General features: G+C 47.4%; 1 protein-coding gene across 5 annotated transcripts in view; it reads left to right on the top strand.

Annotated features, from left to right (window-relative positions):
* The window catches only part of ARSG (arylsulfatase G), a 185,395-nt gene that overhangs the window by 76,917 nt on the left and 91,832 nt on the right, over nt 1–16,646 (top strand). For all 5 annotated transcript variants that reach the window (XM_055386988.2, XM_055386991.2, XM_031011442.3 and 2 more), the window contains exons 3-4: nt 9,996–10,183; nt 13,520–13,567. In XM_055386988.2, coding sequence (XP_055242963.2) covers nt 9,996–10,183; nt 13,520–13,567 — 236 coding nt within the window. The remainder of the gene's footprint in view (nt 1–9,995; nt 10,184–13,519; nt 13,568–16,646) is intronic.

The following is a 16,646-nucleotide window of genomic DNA, read 5'->3' as shown; positions in this document are numbered from 1 at the left end:
GCGAGCCAAGAGGATCCTTGTGCTTCAGTCTCAGGAGGAAGGGAACAGAAAAAGCTGGGTAGAGATGAACATTTGGGGAGCAAAGTTGTGAGCAATAGCTAGAACTCGATTTGGACATCAAAGGGTAGCAGTTACTAGCTACCAGCCACATCCACATCCTGGGCTCAGAAGTTGGGTCCTGGTGGTCCCAATACGTGTGGCTGCCAGGGACGCTTTGAAAGAAACCTGTGCCTAGGAAATTTTACCCAAGGCCCCCAGTGATGGAGGGAAGAAAGCCTGCAGTGTTTCTTCTAGCCTCCAGGAGACTGATGGTCAGGAAGGAAGAGCTGGCCGGGGTGGCGCCAGGAGCTCCCTGAGGTTCTGGAGGGAGGACCTCACCCAACCTGTCAGTGCATATGTTGGCGCACACACCTTCCCTTCCCTCATTCTGGCAGACAGAGGGATCAATGGCCTGCTTCTAAGATTTGGTTTCAAGGCCAGGCCAGGCTTCCAGATGGACAGGACTGGGATCTCACAGTGCGATTTCACTGCTCTCTGATGATGTCCATTGCTGTTTGTCACCTTGAAAAACAGCATCAGGGAATGAACCCATCTTCTGGGACTGAGGCTCAGGTCTCTTTAGCAAGCCTTGTTATGTGGTACGAAAGCAAAGAGGATAGTGGCGTCATCCAATCAGCACACATTTGGTAGCACCGCATTTATTCTTTGCTGTGCTGGAGACTTCATAGTGAACCAAACCTTATCTTATGAGAGACACAGACATTCTTCTGGCTGTGTATTGCTGAGTAACAAGCCAGCCCCAACCTTAGGTTCAAGCAACAACCATTTTCTTAGAGCCCCAACCTTAGGTTCAAGCAACAACCATTTTCTTAGAGCCCATGATCTTTGCGGTGAGGAATTCAGGCACTCCTTGGTTGGGCAATTCTTTAGTACTGGGCATTGACTAAGGTCGCCTCGTGGAGTGTAGCAAGCAGATGGTCAGGCTGGGAGGTCTGAGATGGCCTTGCTCCCATGGCGGACATCTCCACGGGGAAGGTCTGAGCTGGGGTCACCGGCCAGAGGACCTACAGATGGCCTCTGCAACGTGATGGTCTCTGGGTGGTTCAGCTTCTTATATGGCGGCTCACAGAGTGTTTCCAGACAGGAGGTAGAAGCTGCCAGTCTTGTAAGGCCTGAGCCCAGAAACTGGCATGTAGGGTCATTCACTGCCACATTATTCTGTTGGTCACTGCAGTCACAGAACCCATGCAGATTCAAGGGGAGGGGACATAGACCCCATCTCTCAATGGGAGGCATGTCAAAGCATTAGTGGCCTTTATTATTTATTTATTTGTTTGTTGAGACAGGGTCTCACTCTGTCACCCAGGTTGGAGTGCAGTGGTGCGATCATGGTTCACTGCAGCCTCTAACTCCTGGGCTTAAGCCATCATCCCACCTCAGCCCCCCAAGTAGCTGGGACTACAGGCACGTATCACCACACCTGGCTAATTTTTAAATATTTTGTAGAGACGGGAGTCTCCCTATATTGCCCAGGCTGGGTCTCGAACTCCTGGACTCAAGCAATTATCACTGTTGTAGTTGAGTGTTATAAGAGATATGTCGGCCAGGTGGCTCATGCCTGTAATCCCAGCACTTTGGGAGGCCGAGACGGGTGGATCGCAAGGTCAGGAGATTGAGACCATCCTGGCTAACACGGAGAAACCCCGTCTCTACTAAAAATACAAAAAAATTAGCCGGGCGTAGTGGCGGGTGCCTGTAGTCCCAGCTACTTGGGAGGCTGAGGCAGGAGAATGGCATGAACCCAGGAGGCGGAGCTTGCAGTGAGCCGAGATCATGCCACTGCCCTCCAGCCTGGGCAACAGAGCGAGACTCCGTCTCAAAAAAAAAAAAAAAAAAAGATATATGTCAAATGGTATATAATTACATGGAGAAGGGAGACCCCGCTTGTGTGCGGGTATTTGGGCGTGGCAGATAGGTTGCAGGAGGAGAGATCAGGGAGGATGTCATCGAGGTGCTAACATTCGAACATTTGAACTAGGCCTTGAAGACAGCTGGGATTTGCCAATGAATGGAAGGTAGGATAGTGGGGAGAGACATTCCCAGTGGGGAGAACAGCGTGTGCAAAGGCACAGATGCATGGGAGTAATGTGGTGTGTTGGAAGCAAAGGAGGTGCAGGCATCGGGGCAGCAGATAAGCCCAGAGAAGCAGGAAGAGCAATATCGTGTTTTTCTTTTCTGTTTTTGAGATGGAGTCTCACTGTGCCACCCAGGCTGGAGTGCAGTGGTGCTATCTGAGCTTACTGCAACCTCTGCCTCCCAGTTTCAAGCGATTCTTCTGCCTCAGCCTCCCAAGTAGCTGGGACTACAGACACCCACCACCACACCTGGCTAATTTTTGTATTTTTAGTAGAGACGGGGTTTCACTACGTTGGCCAGGATGGTCTCGATCTCCTGACCTCAGGTGATCTGCCTGCCTCGGCCTCCCAAAGTGCTGGGATTACAGGTGTCAGCCACCGTGCCTGGTCTTCTTTCTTTTCTTTTCTTTCTTTTTTTTAGACAGACTCTCACTCTGTCACCCAGGCTGCAGTGCAGTGGCACGATCTCAGCTCACTGCAACCTCTGCCTCCCGGATTGAAGCGATTCTCCTGCTCAGTCTCCTGAGTAGCTGGGACTACAGACACCCGCCACCACACCTGGCTCATTTTTGTATTTTTAGTAGGGACGGGGTTTCACTATGTTGTCCAGGCTGGTCTTGAACTCCTGACCTAAAGTGATCCACCCACCTTGGCCTCCCAAAATGCTGGGATTACAGGTGTGAACCACCACACCTGGCCAAGATCATGTTTTTCAGTAAGGGATTGGTGTGATCAAATTCGCATTATGGAAAAACATTTGGGTTGGGCACAGTGGCTCATGCCTGTAATCCCAGCACTTTGGGAGGCCAAGGCTGGAGGATCACTTGAGGCCAGGAATTTGAGACTAGCCTTGCCAACATGGCAAAATCCCGTTTCTATTAAAAATATAAAAATTAGCTGAGCATGGTGGCGCGCATCTGTAATCTTAGGTACTCAGGAGGCTGAGGTAGGATAATCACTTGAACCCAGGAGGTGGAGGTTGCAGTGAGCTGATTGCAACATCACTGCACTCTAGCCTGGGCAACAGAATGAGACTCTGTCTCAAATAAATAAATAAATAAATAAATAAATAAATAAATAAATAAGAAAAGAAAAAGAAAGAAAAACATTTGTACTAGTGTGGAGGGTGACCTGAGGTGACAGGAAGATCAGGCTCCTGTAATAACCTTGACTCTAGCTCCTAAGGACCTCTATGGAGGCCGTGATAGTGGGTGGAAGAGAGGGAGGACAGATCTGGGAGACTTGATAGAACTTGGTGACCACCTGACATGGAGAATGAGCGGGAGTGAAGCGTCTAGGCAGCCCTGATGGGTTCTCTGCTTGGATGTGGGGTGGATGGTGGTGGCACTGCTCCCCAGATGGCAGATGGGAGCAATTTTGGAGGGGAAACACTGAGGGCAGCCCTGGATTATTGCGTTTAAGGTGCCAAGAAGAGATGTCCGGGAGGGGAGGGGAGCGAAGGTGGTCTCCGCATGAAGTCTGAACTGGAAATACGGATTTGGAGATCATCAGCTTTTAGGCATTAGTTTAGAGAGTGGGGCTGTCTGAGACGTCCCAGAGTGTGTGAGTGGACTAGAAGTAAAAAGAGGGCTGGGGAGGGAGCCTGGGCACATCCAACATCTTAGATGTGGACAAAAGAAGACAGGCCCACAGTGGAGGGAGAACAGCAGCCATCAGGGAGGCCAAAGGAGGATGAAGACAGGTCTCCTGGAAGGCGAAGGAGGAAGGTTTCCAGAAACAAGCTGCTGTCTGGATGATCATGACCCTGAACAGGCACCTGGAGATTAGGAAGCTAAGCAGAAACCCTTCTATTTATTTATTTATTTATTTATTTATTTATTTATTTATTTATTGTTTTGAGGTGGAGTTTCGCTCTCGTTGCCCAGGCTGGAGGGCAATGGCACGGTCTCAGCTCACCGCGACTTCTGCCCCCTGGATTCCAGTGATTCTCCTGCCTCAGCCTCCCGAGTAGCTGAGACTACAGGCATGTGCCACCACGCCCGGCTAATTTTGTATTTTTAGTAGAGACGGGGTTTCTCCATGTTGGTCAGGCTGGTCTCGAACTCCCAACCTCAGGTGATCCGCCCGCCTTGGCCTCCCAAAGTGCTGGGATTACAGGTGTGAGCCACTGCGCCCGGCCAGCAGAAACTCTTCTTTCCAAAAGCATACATTCCTAGAATCCCAGCACCGCTCGCTCCAGGAAACTTCTGTTTCAGGCACGTCTCCGAGGAAAACCCCCCAGGCATTCAGGTGCCTGGTTTTTCTCTAGATGGTTTTTAGGGTATAAAAACCTTGAAAAACTGGCTTCCCTGAATAGATCATTCCAGTGTTGTGTCATCTGATTTCAAGAGACCTTCCCCAGGCCCAGTTAGTACTTTCCTCCGTTCACATTGAGCTGTATTTGAAGATGTGTGTGTGTGTGTGCATGCATGTGTGTTGTATACATGTGTGTTTTTAGTGTGTGTGTGCGTGTGGGTGTCCCACACCTGTCTTTGGATGGTTAAGCCTCAAGGTCTCTTCTCATGACCAAGCCAAATTCATTTTTCTGTCCTCCCTTACATTAGGCCAGGGGGACTGGGCATATTTTCCTCTCCGCTTTAAAACTTCACTTTATCTCAGTTTCCTCCTTCCAAGACTGGCTGTGGAGTGGGCGAGTCTCCCCTGCCCCTTCCCTTCAACTTTCAAGACAAGCTTCTGGAGTTCTTAGTAGAGGCAGCATGGTTTAATGGCACCTGCATAGGATTTGGAATCAGACACGCCTGAGTCCCAGGGTGTGCCCTTGGATACCTGACTGCATAGTGCCACGGCCAGGAGCATGGACTGGATTTGCCTGGATACAAATTGTGGCTCTACCCCTTCCAGCAGTGTGAGGCAAGGTCTTTAACCTCTCCCTGCCTCAGTTTCTTCATCTATATATGGGAATCCTTATATGAGCCCATCCTAGGGCTCTCCCAGGAGGGGCATTTAATGCCATTAAATGACTTAGCACATGTAAAGCGCCCTGTTCGTAGTTCAAGCTAAAAAATGGTTATAACTATTCGTTGTAAAATGGAAACGACCTCCTTGGGCTTTCGTTTGAAAATGAAACTGGAAGGTCATTGAGTATAGGGACTGTTTCTTTGCTTCCTTAACATGGATTACAGGGTCTGCCCCAGTAGCTGTTGCTGCTCAGTAAATATTTTTGGAATGAGTGAAATGATAAATGAATCCCTTTGTTATAAATCAGTAGCTTTCTCTCCTGAAGACCTCCTGACAGCCAGCTTAAGGGGCCAAAGCCCCTGCCTAAGAGATTCTCTTTCAGCATTCTCCACTCAGTTTGTAGGATTTTTTTTTTAAATGAAGTGATATATACATAACATAAAATTGCCACTTTGTAGCCGGGCGTGGTGGCGCATGCCTGTAGTCCCAGCTACAGCTCTCAGTTGGGAGGCTGAGGCAGAAGAATCGCTTGAACCTGGGAGGTGGAGGTTGCAGTGAGCCGAGATCGCACCACTGCACTCCAGCCTGGGCGACAGAGCGAGACTGTGTCTCAAAAAGAGAAAAATAAATAAAAATCAAAATTAAAAAAATTAAAAAGAGGAATATTATTCCTCCATATGCCTATAATACTGTTATTATACTCAGAAAATGAACAAAAAAATTCCCTGATGTCTTACATTGGGTCTGTATTAAAATTCCCTTAATTATCCTCAAACGTATTGCTAGTTTATTTGAACTGCAGGCCAATCAAGGATCACATGTTACATTTGGTTTTGTCTCTTTAATGTCTTTAATGTAGGTTACTACCCACCCCAATCCCATTTTATCCCATGATACCGACTTTTTGAAGAGACTAGACCAGTTTTCTTGTAGAATATCAAAATACTGGTTTGTTAAATTACTTCCTTGTGGTGTCATTTAATTTGTTTTTCTATGAGCTGTATTTCCTGTAACCTGGAAATTAGACCTAGAGGTTTGATTAGATTCAGGGTAAACGCTTTTGGCAAGAATCCTTGATTTTATAAACTTCATCTTGCATCCCATCAGGAGATGTACGAGGTCAGGGTACCCGTTGTGCATGACACTAAACTTAATCATTTTATAAGGTGGGGATCGCCAGCTCTGTCCAATTTATGATGCTCCGCGGTTGACACTCTGAACAACCACTCCCAACACATCCACTGATCATCAGTTATTAGCTGGGGGATGGGTTGATTTGGCTGCACCAAAAGAAAAAAAAATAGATGAGGGTTGGGTGAGGTGGAGGTGGGGTTGCAAAAATGGTGATTTCCTGAGCCTGCCATCCCTTCCCTGCATCTGACTGCCTGGCATCCTTCTGAAAAGGAGTGCTTTCTCTCATCACCTAGTGATGACAGTGGTCCTTCTAAAGTGTCAAGATGAATGTTTAATTACGAATTTTTAGGGTGTGGAGTTGGCATAACATTCTTTTCTAATGGTGGTAAATGAATTTTTCTGAGTGTCAGTATGGACTAATGGATTTTTATTTATTCATGGCTTACAATCAAATACACTAATTGTTCTTTTTTTTTTTTTTGTGACTGAGTCTTGCTTTGTCTCCCAAGCTGGAGTACAGTGGTGCGATCTCGGCTCACTGCAACCTCTGCCTCCCAGGTTCAAGCAGTTCTCATGCTTCAGCCTCCTGAGTAGCTGGAATCACAGGCTTGTGCCACCATGTCCGGCTATTTTTTTGTATTTTTAGTAGAGACGGAGTTTCGCCATGTTGGCCAGGCTGGTCTCGAACTCCTGGCCTCAAATGATCCACCTGCCTCAGCCTCCCAAAGTGCTGGGATGACAGGTGTGAGCCACCACGCCAGGCCTAATTGTTTTTTGATGCCCACATTGTCCCAAGTTTGGCCAGGAGGAGCCCCTCGAAGTTGGCTCTTGGGTCTTTCTTTGCTTCCTGGCACAAGCAGATGTCCCAGACTCCCCTGGTACTTCTCCTTCCTCAAATCTGGAATTAACTATTTCTCCAAGGAGAGCCGATTCCTTTTATTGCAGGATGGGTTTTAAAACAAAGATAGAGGTGTAGTATCCTCATTGCTACAGGCGTGTCAATGATTCTAGGCCCTTTCAGCAGATAGTAGCTGGGAGATCTGTATTTTTAAAAAGCATGAGTTCATAATGACTTCTATATTAATTTTAACATTATAGTTTTTTATCTTCTTTTATTTTATATCTTTACCTTTTACCCTGGAAATCTTGGTTCCTGATTAGGAACATTAATATAATTACTTGTTTGCTTTACTCTACCATATCACATAAAATAGTTTCAAAATCCTGAACCCAATATTGCCACCAGTGGAACAGCTACTGAGTGAAGTTTAAGCTTTTTTTGTGGTTCTCTTTGTCCTTAGATTATATCCCATTAATGTTGTACAGCCAGAACACTGGGTGCTGATATTACTTGAAATGATTCTTTCCTCTGTGTGGTCATATTACTGTTTATTATATGATTGGATTTATTTGTTTCAGCGTTTTTTTGTTTTTTAATTATAGGGTCTGCTTGTTTTTCCCTTGTGGTTTAATTCTACTTTTTGGCCATGTCAAACGTTTACAAGGTGCGAAAGTCAAACTGCATAACAACATAGTCCAGAGATACTTGCTTTCCCCCTCCACATACTGTTTCTCCCTCCCCTTGTGGGAAACCATTCTTTTATTAGCTTCTGGTGTATCCTTTCAGTGTTTCCTTTTGCAAAAATGAGAATATCGTGCTATTCCTCCACCAGGAGTGCCTGTCCTTGTGCTTTTTGAAGTGTTCATAACAGTCCCATCTTTTAGATTGATTCCAACCTCTGTGCCACTTCCTCTATGGAGATTTCTCTAAACCTTGGACCGTCATCCAGTTCTTTCTCCATATCTCAATCCTAGAGCGTTCTTTATCTCCATGTCCTGTGGCTCTATCCATCTATTTGGGGTCTTAATTACATGCCATTGTGCATTGCTGTGACTTACATTTGCTCACGTCTTGTCACTCAATGTCTTGTTTCTGCATGTTCCTCGAGGGTAGGATAATGGCTAGAATTCTTTCGTATTTCTCAACAATGTCTAAAAAAGGACTGGGCATACAGTAATAGGTAATAGAGTCAGTCAATTCTTTTTTTTAATTTTTTGATACAGACTCTTGCTCTGTCGTCCAGACTGGAGTGCAGTGACGTGATCTTGGCTCACTGCAACCTCCAACCCCTGGGTTCAAGCGATTCTCCTGCCTCAGCCTCCCAAGTAGCTGGGGTTACAGGCATGCACCACCATGCCTGGCTGATTTTTGTATTTTTTGTGGAGATGGGGTTTCGCCATGTTGGCCAGGCTGGTCTCCAACTCCTGACCTCAGTTGATCCACCTGCCTCAGCCTCCCAAAGTGCTGGGATTAAAGGAGTGAACCACTACGCCCGACCTCAGTCAATTCTTGTTATTGATAATAGTTATGTTCTATCAAGCCACCGTGAGTACTGAATTAGGGAATACTGACTCTTTTGCTCCCAGGGAAAATATGGAGTTAGCTTCCTGTGGGCATCTGTTCACAATATTTTCATTCACTAATTAAATTAATACATAACTGTATTTTATGAATGCTGCTGTGTAAAGATACCTTATTTTATGTACATATATATATATATATATGTATGTATTTTTTTTTTTTTGAGTTGGAGTCTTGCTCTGTCGCCCAGGCTGGAGTGCAGTGGTGTGATCTCGGCTCACTGCAACCTCCACCTCCTGGGTTGAAGCGATTCTCCTGCCTTGACCTCCCAAGTAGCTGGGGTTACAGGCACCCACCACCACACCCAGCTAATTTTTTAAAAAATGTTATTGGTAGAGACAGGGTTTCACCATGTTGACCAGGCTGGCCTTGAACTCCTGACCTCAAGTGATCCACCTGCCTCAGCCTCCCAAAGTGTTGGGATTACAAGCGTGAGCCACCGCACCTGGTCCTAACACATACATTTTCTCTATAAGGCACATCAAAGCCTTTGAGTGCTTAGGAACACTACACAGCACTTAGGCACTACATCTGGGGGCCATTTTCCACAGTGAAACCACCAACACAAAACACAAAAATGCAAAAGCCATGGCTCTAAATAGACTGTGAGGACATTTGTTTACAGTGTGATATGAGAGCTGAAACCAGAAGGGAGAGGGTCACCTTGTTCAGCCTCCACTGAGAATGTGTGCGTCAAAGCTACTCAAACTTTGCAGGTCTGCCTATATCCGCAAATGACCCTAAATCACCTCAAGTACTGATTTTGGGATTAAAAACATACAACGTTAGTAAGTAGGCACATTTGAAATGTGGAATCTTCGAATAAATAAGATTGAATTTGTTGGATTAAATCCATTTGAATGAGTTGTGGAAACTTGGACTACTTGTGTTGCCTCTCTGGGTTTCTTTTTCCTGAAACCCAGAAATCCTATTTCCTTTTTTTGTTTTGTTTTGTTTTCTTTTTTGAGATGGAGTCTCGCTCCTGTCACCCCGGCTGGAGTGCAGTGGTGTGATCTTGGCTCTCCGCAACCTCCGCCTCCCAGGTTCAAGCAATTCTCCTGTTTCAGCCTCCTGAGTAGCCGGGACTACAGGCGCACGCCACTGCACCCAGCTAATTTTTATATTTTTAGTAGAGACCATGTTGGCCAGGCTGGTCTTGAACTCCTGACCTCAGGTGATCCTCCCACCTCGGCCTCTCAAAGTGTTGGGATTACAGGGGTGAGCCACCGCGCCTGGCCAGAAATCCCATTTCCTGACTTGTTCCATGACTGGGTGATATTTGATCTTTGAGCACTGAAATTGCAGGAACTGAGTGGGCACTGCCTTTTCTTTTACTCTGGCTTCCTGTGGTTGGTGCGGTCCTGACCACTGTCCTTTCCCTGCAGGTTTGTGGATTTCCATGCAGCTGCCTCCACCTGCTCACCCTCCCGGGCTTCCTTGCTCACCGGCCGGCTTGGCCTTCGCAATGGAGTCACACGCAACTTTGCAGTCACCTCTGTGGGAGGCCTTCCGCTCAACGAGACCACCTTGGCAGAGGTGCTGCAGCAGGCGGGTTACGTCACTGGGATAATAGGTAACTCTGGGCCCCATCTGCCTGTTGCATTTACTGCAGTGGCAGCCGCCTTGTGTTTGCAAATTCCCAACATACTGCCTGTCTGCTTTCCTGTTCATGTCTTGCTGTGTGAGTTAGGGATGCTCTCAGCTGTAAGGAACTGAAAAGAGCTAACAGTGAATTAAAACATACACGGAGCTATTTTCCTCCCATTATACCAAGTTTCGTGGTAAGTGGTTGCTTTCATTAATTCAGCTGCTCAAAGATGCTGTCGGGAGCCAGGTGCTCTCACTCGATCTTTCTGCTCTGCCATCCTTAGCATGTTGGTGTTTGGTGTTTGTCCTCATGCTCACTGCCTCATGACTGCCATCCAGCGACTTTAGGCCCCTGAACCACGATTTGGCTCAAGGAAGGAAGAAGAGAAGGGAGGTGGCTCAGCTCTGCCTGCACCCCAAGAATTGCACTTATATCTTATTGGCCAGAGCTGGGTCTTTTGGCCACGCCTCACTGCTGCACTCCCAGATTGAGAAACTGGGGACAGCATTGTAGTGACTGACTTGAACTTGGGCATGGTAATCTTCCTCCCTTTGAACAAAACCACAGTTCTATTAGCAGGATACATGGGGACATGGGCATTGCTGGGAGACCAGCAACGTCTGCCACATTGTCCAATGACTTCCTCTCCTTTAAAACATTTTTTTAGGCATCTCTTACTCAGCATTTATTATGTGCTAGGCACTGGGCTGTTTATTGGCATGAAGATGATTATTGTATTGGCAAGAGAACTGAGTTTCAGGCCGGTGAAGAGAAGCTGCCTAACCTGGAGGGGTGGAGGCCAGGTCTAGGCAGGTATATCTGTTCCCAGCCTTGCCCTGAGGCTCTGCCTCACTGCCCTTCTCCCCTCCAGGAGCCAAGACAGCCCAGTATTCCCAGAAGTATCCTCAGCTCCCTGTGTTTGTTAGTCTAACTCTCAAAGAGCTGGACCCCTTGGGATCCCTGCCTCCTCCACTATACAGGAAATTGCAAGGGAGGGAGGGTGCGACCACAAGCGGGTGGCCCTGTGGGCATGCCTTGGGTGTCTGAACCGTGTGAACCTGTGGGAGGTTGTTCTACCCAGACCCAGGGCTGGTGCCTCTGCTATTGGCCCTTTTATCCCACTCTGGGTTAAAGAGCCTGATATCCTTTTACGGAAGCTCAACCTGGAGTGCGGCATTCTTTGTCCCAGAAGGGGTAAGTCCCAGGCTGTAGGAGAGTCCAATTAAGGTCACACACTTCTCTTTTTCCAATCCCTTTCTTCCCATACCCCAAGGAGTCATTATGTTAACAACATCAACACCAAGACACCATTTGTGAAACTGCCACTGTGGGCTGACTCTCCTTACTAGGCCAGTTACATGCGTGCATGTAAACCTCACAGCCAGCTGAACAAAGTGGCTCACGCCTGTAATCCCAGCACTATGGAAGGCTGAGGTGGGAGGATCCCTCGAGCCCAGGAGATCGAGACCAGCCTGGGCACCATAGTGAGACTCTGTATCTACAAATAAGTAAATAAATAATAAAACTCATAGCCAGGAAGGGTTAGGTCCCAGGGCTGTCCCAGACTCAGCCCCTATGCTGTAGAAGTGGGGCTGACTTCTTCTGGAGCTGAATTTGACCTCACTGGCCCCTCCGTCTTCGTGCCTTTAAACTCCCAGTAAGCAACTGTTTGCAGCTTGACTGTTTAGCTGCCATTCCTCACCCCGTCACCACTCACGACACCTTTTGCACATCCTGGACAGGATATTTAAGCATATCCAGCTGTTGCAGTTATGAACTAAAGTACACCTTTAGGAAAAATTAAAGACCCACCAAAGGAATATCAGATCCTTTTACAACACTCACACTTTGCTTCTAATCTTGGTCCATGTTTATGTGTTGCCTAGCTGTGCGAATACCACTGGGCTCCCCTTTTCCCCCTTTCACATTATTCTATGTTTCCATGTAATATAATTTTACATAGTATAATTTTTATGATTAAACAATACTTTTCATAATTTTAATATAATGTCATGTTCCCATGTAATGTTTAATCCAAATATTTCGCATAATGCTTAACCCCTTTCTCTCAATTTTTTTTTGTTTATTTGGGACAAAGTCTTACTCTGTCACCCAGGCTGGAGTACAGTGGCTCAATCTCTGCTCACTGCAACCCCCACCTCCCGGGTTCAAGTGATTCTCCTGCCTCAGCCTCCCGAGTAGTTGGGATTACAGGTGTGCACCACCACACCCAGCTAATTTTTGTATTTTTAGTAGAGATAGGGTTTTGCCACGTTGCCCAGGCTAGTCTCAAACTCCTGGCCTCATGTGATCCGCCTGCCTCGGCCTCCCAAAGTGCTGGGATTACAGACATGAGCCACTCAATTGAGAGAAATTGAGAGCCCATTTCTCTCAATTTTTTATTAATCTTTTTTTTTCAATCCCATAGAGCAGTTGCAGGGAGGGAATAATGGACTCCTAGAGGCCCTTCATCCAGTTTCACCGATTCTTAATTTTTGCTACATGCAGTTGTCTTGAAAAAATAGTTTGATAGTTCCTTATTGAGGCCACATCAAATAATGTACTTAGACATACTCCTGTGGTTGCCCGTTAATCTCTCGTTTGAGCGGTTTAATGCTGCCAGCGTCTCAATCTTTGTACCACATTCTTTTCTTTGCCCCCTCACCATGGGGGTGGCGTCCCTGGGGTCTACTCCTCAGAGCGGAAGAGCAGATCAGAGAGTTCTGACACTGTCAGAGCTCTTGCCACACATTGCCCAATTATTCCCCCAGACTGAACGCATTTGCAGACCGAGGAGCAGCAGGGTGTCTGAGTTTCCTCATTTGCTGCCCCGTAGGTGTCTCGGTGCTTGAACTGCGGGCTGCTGATGTTGGCCAGAGAGGAAGATGATGAAACCAGGCAGGAAGCGGGCATTTCTGAGACGATGTGGGGCGGTGCACCTGCACCCTGGGCCGCCTGGTGCCTTTGCAGGGCCCCAGCGCAGGAGGGCAAAGTGAAGGAGCCCATGTAGGGTTGCTGTGTCTGTGGAGCCCTCATTGAGGGGCAGAGGCTCAGGCTTCTCTGGGCTCCTGGTGATGGGCTGTCTTCCCCTTTCACTGTGGTTTCCCGTGTAAATCTGGAGTCATCCTTTATGTGTCCCTGTGGACACCGTCTCGGCCCCAGAGAGCAAAGCCTGGCTTGTACACCACGTTGCAGCTTCTTTTTGCTTGTCCACAGTGCAAGGCGAAGCCAATGGAGAGCTGAGTGTGTGATCAGCTCCTCAGGGGGCTGTGGTACCCCTATGGGGATTCCTCTGAAAATCTCTCTTATGTTTTTCTACAGGCAAATGGCATCTTGGACACCACGGGTCTTATCACCCCAACTTCCGTGGTAAGAATTCTTTTGGGTATTTGTTACCTGGGAAACAGAAAATAAAGGTCTCTGTGTAAGACTCCATGAACAGCTAAGCCATCCTGTCTCTGGGGGCAATCCTAAGTTAGGACATCTTTGTTCACGAGGTCATTTGAGTGCATTTGGGGTGCCAGGGCTCTCCGGGACCTTACATCCCACTTGCTGGCATCTTCCTTGACTGTCCTTCCTTGGTGCCTGTTTGCCCTTCCAACTGCCCCATCACAGGCCCATCAGCTTTTTTGCCATCTCTTGGTTCTTTACACCTCAGGGAACATTCTGCCCCATGAGGTCCAGACGTGGCTAATCTGGGAAGAAGTAAAAATTGACTGATGGGTTCACTGAAGCAGGAAACCTGGCCATAGACCCAAACAGGAGATGCTGCCTCTTGGCCTCTTCCTGCCGCCTTTGCTTCCTCACCCTCTGGCCTTGGGGAAGTAGGCCAAGATCAAGCTACCAAAGCTGGTTCTCTGAAAATCACTTTGCTGAAGGGCGGATTCTCCAAACGTCCAATTCACTGAATTATTGATGGTTTTTCAAAGTTGCAGTTCGTGCCACTGACCTTTTCCATTTCCTATAGGAAGCTGTGGACTTTCTCTTAAAGGCATTTACCATGATCTCAGCTTTGGTGGCTTCTCCTGTCCCTGGCCCCTTCCTCTTCTGCCATTTTATAAGCAAATGTGATTCTCTGACTATTTTGCAGACTTCTCCCCTCCCCTGCCCCAGTATCTCTCCCTATCTCTATGGAAAACGGCTGAATTGTTCTGTCCTAGACCTGGCGGAAGGTTTGCATTGGAAGATTTTTGCATTTGGAGAATGACTTTCAGAGGGTTGGCCTGGAGCCAGCCTTCAGCAGGGACCCACTGGTCAGTAACCCCATTGGCTGACGTCTTCTTCAACTCTTACCTCCCCTTTGATGCTCATTCCTCTCCCTCTCCTCCCTTGAGCCCCTTTTCCCAGGTGGGCATTCGTGGCATCGTCCACACGTGCTTTAAAAAAAATGACAGATGGGAGAAGTGAAGACCTGGCTTTTGCACTCACTAAAAATTACTCCAGAACTTGTTTGCTCCTTGGTCTTCAGTTTTCTCACTTGACAATTGAGGGGTTGGACCAGATCAGGTGTTGGCACCTTGACGGCATATTCCTGTGGTGAAGGGATACTGAGACCAGCTCCTATGCAGCAGGAAGTGGTACCATGATGGATCTGGTGTCTGCTGTGGGTGTGGGAAGTGGGAAGAAAGAGTACCTCCTACCTATTTGCTCTTTGGACCAGACAATTCCAAAAAGCCTTCTGGCATGGACACTCTGAGGTTTCTTCATGCTTATGTCCAAGTTCACTCCTTTTCCCTCCTGCCTCTTACATCCTCTCTGTGGTGCACTGTCCTGGTTCCCCGTCTCACTCTGTCTCCCAGGCTGGAGTGCAGTGGCATGATCTTGGCTCACTGCAACCTCCGCCTCCCAGGTTCAAGTGATTCTCATGCCTCAGCCTCCCAAGTAGCTGGGACTACAGGTGCCCGCCACCATGCCTGGTTAATCTTTTGATTAAAAGCTTGGGTTGGAGAAGAGATAGAATGAAGGAGGAAGTCAGAAAAAAACTTCACATGCCCTGAGTTATGCCAAGCACACTTACACATTCCTTCTAAGCACCCACGCTCCTCTTGCTGCCCTAGGCTGTTCCTCAGGTCAGGGCTCCTGCAAACACAACGAGGTCTTTCTAACACTGGAGTATGAGGATGCCTGTGATTTAGATCAGTGGTTGGCATAGACCTGTGGTCCAAATCCAGTATGCTGGCTGTTTTTGTAAATAAAATTTTATTAGAAAACAGCAAGGTCAAGCATGGTAGCTCACGCCTGTAATCCCAGCACTTTGGGAGGCCGAGGTGTGTGGATCACCTGAGGTCAGGAGTTTGAGATCAGCCAACATGGTGAACCCCTGTCTCTACTAAAAAAATTAAAAATTAGCTCGGCACGGTGGTGCATGCCTGTAACCCCAGCTATTTGGGAGGCTGAGGCAGGGGAACTGCTTGAACCCAGGAGGTGGAGGTTGCAGTGAGTTGAGATTGCACCACTCCAGCCTAGGCGACAAAACTGAAACTCCATCTCAAAAAAAAAAAAAAAGAAAAAGAAAACAGCCAATATGTACAGTCATTTGTGTACATATTGTCTGTGGGTGTGTTTGCGCTATAATGGCAGAGTTGAGTGGCCTTAACAGAGATCATCTGACCCACAAAACCTAAAATGTTTACTATTTGGCTCTTTCCGGCAGAAGTTTGCTCTCCTTGGTGGAGAGTCATCCTGATACCGGATGCAGTAGCATTTCAGGGCTATGTTGTGTACCTAGGGGGTAGCTAAATCCATTTGTGCAAACCAAGTTAGCATGAAGGTATCAATTTTTTAAAAATACAACAAACAGGCTGGGCGTGGTGGCTCATGCCTATAGTCCCAGCACTTTGGGAGGCCGAGGCAGGTGGATTACTTGAGGTCAGCAGTTTGCAACCATCCTGGCCAACATGCTGAAATCCCATCTCTACAAAAATACAAAAATTAGCTGGGCGTGGTGGCAGGTGCCTGTAGTCCCAGCTACTCGGGAGGCTGAAGCACGAGAATCGCTTGAACCCAGGAGGTGGAGGTTGCAGTAAGCTGAGATCGTGCCACTGCACTCCAGCCTGGGAGACAGACTGAGACTCCGTCTCAAAAAGAAAAAAAATACGACAAACATCTACTAGTTATTCTACATACACCACGTATTGGGTTGGCAAAGATCTAATGTCTAACTCGAGGAGTGCATCACTAATGGGGAAGACGGTATTACCCAGATGATAAAAAGTCTGTAGGCTACACTAGGAGAATGGGTTGAGTGCAGGGCTGTGGCAGGCGGGATGCATTGAAGAGCAGGGAAATTCTGTAGGAAACTTCACACTCAAACTGGGCTGGGAAGTGCTAATACAGTTTCACCTGTGAGAGACACAGAGCAGAGAATTCCAGGCAAAGCCACCGAGGCCCCAAAGCATGAGGCTCACAGGGAACTGAAGAGAGCTTGCTTCTTTTAGGAAGTGTGCTT

Source organism: Gorilla gorilla, chromosome 4 (assembly GCF_029281585.2).
Source record: "Gorilla gorilla gorilla isolate KB3781 chromosome 4, NHGRI_mGorGor1-v2.1_pri, whole genome shotgun sequence".
NCBI lineage: Eukaryota > Metazoa > Chordata > Mammalia > Primates > Hominidae > Gorilla > Gorilla gorilla.
Note: the sequence above shows the minus strand (reverse complement) of the source record. Positions and strands in the feature narration are given on the sequence as shown.